This window comes from Gaeumannomyces tritici (assembly GCF_000145635.1).
Source record: "Gaeumannomyces tritici R3-111a-1 unplaced genomic scaffold supercont2.70, whole genome shotgun sequence".
Taxonomy (NCBI): Eukaryota; Fungi; Ascomycota; class Sordariomycetes; order Magnaporthales; family Magnaporthaceae; genus Gaeumannomyces; species Gaeumannomyces tritici.
The window spans coordinates 1,442-8,343 of NW_008804614.1; the positions used below are offsets into that span (position 1 = coordinate 1,442).

General features: G+C 32.6%; 3 protein-coding genes across 3 annotated transcripts in view; 1 reads left to right on the top strand and 2 right to left on the bottom strand.

Moving 5' to 3' along the window:
* Positions 1–1,784: 1,784 nt before the first annotated feature.
* GGTG_13873 (hypothetical protein) lies at positions 1,785–2,105 on the bottom strand (the record flags this gene model as incomplete). The annotated part of the gene is made up of 1 exon (XM_009231795.1): positions 1,785–2,105. A coding segment is annotated over one exon (321 nt), but the record flags the coding sequence as incomplete, so codon positions are not given.
* A 1,094-nt stretch (positions 2,106–3,199) lies between these two features.
* Positions 3,200–3,591, bottom strand: GGTG_13874 (hypothetical protein; the record flags this gene model as incomplete). Its single annotated transcript, XM_009231796.1, has 2 exons — positions 3,200–3,400; positions 3,511–3,591. The coding sequence occupies 2 exons, from the start codon at positions 3,589–3,591 to the stop codon at positions 3,200–3,202; spliced, it is 282 nt and encodes a 93-aa protein (XP_009230060.1).
* A 2,187-nt stretch (positions 3,592–5,778) lies between these two features.
* Positions 5,779–6,902, top strand: part of GGTG_13875 (hypothetical protein) — a gene marked incomplete at both ends in the record, with an annotated part of 1,953 nt that continues 829 nt past the window's right edge. Inside the window, 4 exons of the mRNA XM_009231797.1 lie at positions 5,779–5,781; positions 6,131–6,150; positions 6,669–6,684; positions 6,834–6,848. Coding sequence (XP_009230061.1) covers positions 5,779–5,781; positions 6,131–6,150; positions 6,669–6,684; positions 6,834–6,848 — 54 coding nt within the window. The remainder of the gene's footprint in view (positions 5,782–6,130; positions 6,151–6,668; positions 6,685–6,833; positions 6,849–6,902) is intronic.

Sequence of the window (6,902 nt, forward strand, 5' to 3'; positions counted from 1 at the left end):
TTTAGCGCTTTATTACTTTTTCTTTTATTAAAATATGGGTATGGTTTAAATGGTCGGTAATTATTTTAATAATTTTTTGTAAATAAGCCAAATAATGCCGTTACTTTTTAAAAACTTTTACGATTGCTAACAATTTTAAATTAGGAATTGTATAACGCAGCTTTTTTTATTGTAGTTTTTTTAACATGTAAGTTATTGGGTGCTACCGGCCGTTTTGCAATTGCAATAGCACCGTTTTTATCGTAAAAGCCAAAGCGTTGGTCCGTACGTACAACGGTTTTAAAAGGTCGAAATGCACTAATACCGGAATTTTCGTAAATAGCAATTTTAATTTGCAAAAAGCTTTTTTCGCAACATTTTTTAAGTAAAATACGGTATTTTTGCTAAAAAGGTTCGTTAAAAGCACAATAATTTTTGCGTAACCTTTTACAAATTTCCGATAATACCCCGTAAAGCCCAAAAATACCTGGATATCTTTAACGCTTTCCGGTATTTTCCATTTTAAAATTGCAATAACTTTATCCAGCAGGATTTCAATCCCGAATTTGGTTATTTTAAACCCTAAAAAATCGATATTATCCGTTTCGAATTCGTATTTGGCCGGGCTAACGTAAAATTTAAATCGTTCGAATCGTTCCAGCACCGTTTTTATTGCTTTGCGGTGCTTTTTTTATATTTTCGAAAAAATAAAAATGTTGTTTAAATATACAATGCAATTGCTATTAATTAATTTTCCAAGCGCTATATTAATAAAGTTTTAAAACGTTATTAAAGCGTTGGCCAAACCGAAAGGCATTATTAAGTATTTATAATGTTTATATTTGTAACGGAAAGCAATTTTTTATTTATTTTTTTGTCGGATTCGTATTTTGTAATAAACGTTTTTTAAATCCAATTTGGTAAAGTACTAGCTTTTAAATATTTGGTTAAATATTTTGTAAATTAGCGGGAATGTTAACCGGTTTTTTTGGTAATTTTGTTAAAATTCCGATAATCGATATAAAAGCAAAGCTTCCCGTCTTTTTTTAAAACGAATAAAATTTTGGCGCCGGCGGGGCTAGTTAAATGCCGGATTTAACCTTTCGTTATGGCTTTATTAAGGTACCCCCGGAAAGTTTTTAATTCCTTTTTGGATAAAGAATAAATGCTTTCGTAAGGCGGTATCGTTTTTTTTTTAATTTAATCGCGTAATTTTAGCTTATATGTTTTAGCAAAAGGTTCGATTTATAAAGCTGCGCATGTTTTGCAATTATCTTTTTAACCCATTCCGGGAAAGCTTTTAGCCTTTTTCCGGGGTTTTTTGGGGTTTTCGGGCGTGCAACCGTTAATACGGCTATCGTTTGTTCCGATTGGATTAGCTTTTTAGCTATTTTCGACGAAATTATTTTAACTTTTTTGGTAATTACTAAAAATTTCCATTTTATATCCCCAAACCGGATTTTAATATCCTTTTGCTAAAGCTAAAGCATGCTTAACGTAATGTTGTACCCGGCCCGGGGCATTATTACGTAAAATACCATTAACTTTTGGGTTATTTTTTAACTATTCGTTATTTAAATTTTGTATTTTTTTACCTTTAGCGTAAGCATGCGTTTTTTGGTATCGAATTACGCTAAATAGCCCCCGTTTGGTACCGGTATCTTTTTTGTTTTTATTAAAAAACGGTTGTGCAATAAATTAACGTTGTTCCCATTATTAACCAACGCTTTTAACTTTACCCGGCAACCGTTAATTCGTAAATACATTTCGGTTTTTTAGCGCGTCCTAACCGTTAAAGCGCATTTTTAAGCCCCGGTGCTTAAATGGCTAAATAGCGGTATCGAATTGGATAGCGATATTTTGCTTTTTTTAAAGCACGCCGGCCGGATATAGCTTAGCTTTCCATACCCGTAATACCGTACTTCGGGCCTTTTCCTTTTTGCTTTTTGTATAGTTGTTAAAGCCAATGGGGTTTCCGGGTTATCCGTCCGTATTTTGCATGCTATAACGATATAGCTTAATTGCCCGCATTTAAAGCAAATAACCGGCTTTTTAAAGGTTAAAATATTTGTATTCCCCGGGGTCCTTTTGTACGGTCCCGATATTATTTTTGCTTTAAAAGCTTTGGTTTGCAATTTTTCCATAATATAAGGAAGGCTTTTAAATGTTACCCGTTTTTGGATTTTAAGGCGGAATCGGTTAAAAAGCAATATCGTTTTTATTTATTTGGGTATTAGTTCGAAAAGGTCGTTTTTTACCAAATCCTAATAAATCCGGAACGTTTTAAACAATTTGTAATTTTTTTGCTTAATAACGGTATTTTTCGCGAACTTTTTAATCGCTAGCTATATTTGCAAATTGGGGTTTTTCGATTTTGCTTAAAGCTACCGCAAAAAATTGGTTTAAATAAGCAATACCCCGGTATTTAAGTAATGCATTTGCTTGTATTTTGTCCATTGTGCCCGTTAACGATAATTAAAAGTGCTAAAAGTTATTTAAACCTTTATACGGTTTTTACCGTAGCGTTTTTTTTCGTTTTCGAAAATAAATTTGTAATTGCTAATATAATGGGCAATGTTTTGCTAAATTACCGATTTTTTAAGCATAAAAGGTTTAAAAGTAATTTTGTTTTACGTAAAACCTTTTTATTGTTTAAAAGTATTTTTTTTATTTTCGTTTAAACCTTTATGCGCATGTTTTAACCTTTTGTTTTGGATTTTTTAAATTAAACGGGCGCGTTTGCTTTAAGCTTTTAGCGCGTTGTTTATTTTTTGTAGCTTTTTTACGGAAAGGTTTTCGAAGTTATCGGGAATTTGCGGGGTTTTTTTAATATTTTGTTCCGGTAACTTAACGGCTTTTTCCAACGTATTTAACGTAGCGTCGGGCGTTATTATAAGCGGTGCGAAATCGTAAATGCCCTTTTTAAGCTTGCTCGATCTTTTCCGGTAATTACCCGGGCCTATTCCTTAAATAAAAAAAGTGTAAAAAAAGGAATAATATGTTAAAGGTTAATCGGTGCAAAAGCGGGTAATTACCGGGTTACGGGCTGGATACGGTATTTTTTTTGTTAAACCTTTGTAAATTTCTTACCAAAAGTGTTATCGCTAACAAAAATTGTTTTTTTTTTAACTTTCTTTTTTTTCGTGCCCTTTTAGGCACCCAAAATCGGTCCTTTAAATTTTTCGCGTTTTAAGCGCTTTCGTACAATTTAAACTTTACCTTATCTTTTAGCTTCGCCATTATACTTTAGCCGCGATACCGGTAATTTGCCGGCATGTCCCCGGGGGGTTCGTGCCCGGCTGGCTGCCAGCGCCCCCTTTTTCCTTTTTTGCCGGGCGGTTTCGTCCGTGCATTTAACGCTCCCCGCTTTTTGCCGGGCGGTTTCGCCCGTGCTCCTAACAGTATAATAATCGCGCCAATGCTAAATTCGGTATTTTTTACTCCAAAAGCTACAAAATGCTTGGGTGCTTTGTAATCGATTTTAAATTTTTTTATGTGCTATTGTAATGCTTAAATTTGGTTAATTCCAACCGTTAAATTAGCTGCCGCGCCGGTATTTAGCAAAATGCCGTGCCATTGGGTATTGTTACCAATGTTATTGTAAATAAGCATTTCGTAAATAAAAGTTTTAATCCTGGCTTTTTGTGCTTTTTAAACGTTTTTTGCAAACAAACGGTGCTTTTATAATTTGTTTATAAAATACGATGCTATATTTTATGTAAAGTACGTTATTGCATATTCCTTTTGGTTGCTTTCGTAATTATAATTATTAAATGGCTTTTCGTTATCCTTTTTTAATGCGCTTTCGCTTTTTAAATCGTTTGGTTTAATAATCGAAAGGAATTTCCGATAACCAATTAGGGTTTTGCCTTTGTTTTTTTGCTTTTAACGCTAGCGCTTCCTATGCTTTTTTTGCTTTTTCTTTAAATGCTTTGTTAATTAGCAATCGGGCTTTTTGCAAATTTAACAACTTCGTTTAGCATATAAATTGTAAGCTCGTTTTTGCTTCCATCCTTGCTTTTATTAATTTCGTTAATTTTTGCTTTCGTACTTTCGTTCCGTATAATATTATGCCGGAATTTTATTATTGTTTTTAATTTTTATAATATTACAAAATATATCGGAAAAGCTTTTAAAAATATCGGGATGGTTAAATAACGCCATTTCGAGCTCGGGAATTTTTTAAATTGCTTTTGCTATATTCGTTACAAATTGCTATTTATTGCTAAAGCTTAAACTTAACGCTCGGTAATATCGTTGCAATTTATCGAAAAGTTTTTGCAAAATTTCGATATTCGTTTTTTCGGTGCTTGCAAATTTTAAACGAACGGTTTGGAAATGGATTATCGTCCAATTTATCCAATACTAAGCTTGCACAATTTTTATTTTAAAATAATTTTTAAATACAAAATAAATGGTTTAAAAAGTAAATATAAAGCCAATGTAATTAACGTAATATTCGTTCGCTTTGCTTTTTAAAATGTAAAAATATAGCGCGTAAAGTTATTAATAATTTATCCCGAACATTTAAGCGTAAATTGTAAAATAAAAAAGCTTATTGTTAATAATGTTATACGGTTTTCCCGTATACGAATATATATCGTTTTAAATGGTTTTAAAAGTGCGTATGGTAATTGCGTCGATCGGTGCATTGGCCATTTCCCGTAAAAGGATTTAACGATAGTTAATTTTTTTAATATAAAAGTAACGAAATAAAATGTAAAAGGGTTGGTTATGTAACGAGTGGTAGGCATAACTGGAAGGGTTTAATAACGGTTTTTAAAGGGGCGGTTTTCGAAAAGGCGGTTTAAAAGGTAACGGAAGCGAAAAGTATTGTTTTATATTCCGTGCGCTTAATTTTTGTTTTTCCTTTGCGCATTTGCGCTTTAAAACGTTAATTACGAAATTTTCGTGCTTTTGTTTTTTTATTTGTAACGGGTATTTTGGCTATAGTTATGTAAGCTAGGGTGGTTAGAAAAATTGGGGTGGAATTGTGCTTTTGCGCTTTTTCGCAAAGGTATACCACGGTTTTTGCTATTTTTGGAACGATATAATTCGAAAGTTAAAGCGAAAAGGTAATTTTATTTTGCTTAATGCTTTTGTAAAAATTATTGGAAAGTTTATTTTTTAGCTTTTTTGCGCTTTAAATTGTGCTTCCGGTAATTGTTCGTTTTTTACCGCTTTTTGCGTTGTATCGATTGGTTAAAGGAACGTTTTAAAAAGTAATTAACGGGAAAGCATAAGGTTCGGAAATAGCAATTTTATAAGCTTTTTGCCTTTGCTTTTGGTTAATTATAACGCTAAGCTTAACGTAAGGTTTGGTTTTACAATAAAGGTTTGTAATTAGCTAAAAATTTCTGCCAATTTTTCGCCGAATGTTTTTGGGTTAAAAGTAAAAAAGTGGATTTTTTGCTTTCGGAAATAGCTTTATAAGGATCGTTAAATCGTTGGATTTACCGCGTTAAAATTTGTTTTAATCCAATCGTTAAAGTTTTTTTTAAAATTGGTTAACGTATCGTTAGGATTTAACTTTTTCCGATTGTTATACATCCATTTAATAATCCACGTATTTTTGCCGATTGCGGAAACGCTTATTGGGTACTTAACGATTTTGTAATTGGGGTAATTAAGGAAAGGGAAATAAAAAATCGACAAAAGGTTTAAAGAAAGGCTTAAAATGTTAATAACTTTTTTTGCATAAAGTGCTTATTTTTCGCGAAACATTTTTGTGCTTGTCGGGCTTTAATTTTATTTATTAAAAATTGCGTAAACGGAAAATTTTCCTTTTTTTATAATAAAATGGTAAAAAAAATAGTAAACGGTATTATTTAAAGCAATCCGTTTTAGCTATTTAAACCGGGTTAAAATATTAACTTGGGGGATTGCACAACGCCTTTTTTTAAAGCTCTTTCGATTTTAATGGCCGAAAGCAAATGAAAAATGCGTTGCCAAGCGTCGAATTAACAATTTTTAGCTTTTAAATCTTTTACTTAACCTTAATTAACTAAAGGACCCTTTTTTTTGCTTTTTTATATTGCTTTTTGCAATATTAATTAATGTAAGAAAAACTTTAGGGTAAAATCCTATATTCGTGGATTTCCAAACGGCGTAAAATTAAGGTTTAATAATTATTAAAAGGTAATTGTTGCAGGCAGAAGGGATAAGCACGGTGTAAGGCTACTCCGGTTAATTTGCTTTAAGGAGGAAAGGATTTGAAGTGCAGGGTCCCGTAAGGGCCTCTGCCCTTTATATACACGTAACTCCCTGTCCTCTTTGCTTACTAAGCTTCCCTTTTAACGCTTGGAAGCGTTATACGCTTCCAGGCAGGGGGACCGCTTTTCCGATGCCTTAAGCATTTAATATTTATGCTTAAAGCTTTTTTATAACAATATATACTGTTTACTTTGTAATACACCCCTTAAGCGAGCCTTTTAGGTTATTTGTAAATAAAACAAAAGGAAATTGGTTGCTATATTAATAGCGTAGGATTTAAAAGCTTACCGCGCTTTTAAAAGTTAATTGTAAGAGCGCATTAGCCTTAAAAAGTAACGAAGCAAGCGTTTTCCGCTTTTAAAGGGTAACCGTAAAAGCGCATTAGCTTTGAAAAGTAACGAAGCAAGCGCTCCCCGTTGCTAAAGGCAACGAAACAAATGCTTTAGCTACAAAAAGTAACGAGGTAAATGCTTTAGCTATTACCGGGAAAAGGTAAGCGTAGCAATTAAAACCCTTTTTTTTTATTTCGTTCCGGCCTTCCTTTTTTTCCTTTTTACCACCATTTTTTTATTAATTCGTAAGTTTTTACGCTTTCGTTCCTATCGTTTAAGCTTTTGTTAATATAAAAATTTTCGCAAAAGCAAAAGCAAGCAATTGTAAGTGCTTTACGCGGCGGCGTAATGTTTTAAAAACGTTGTGCGGTATTAATA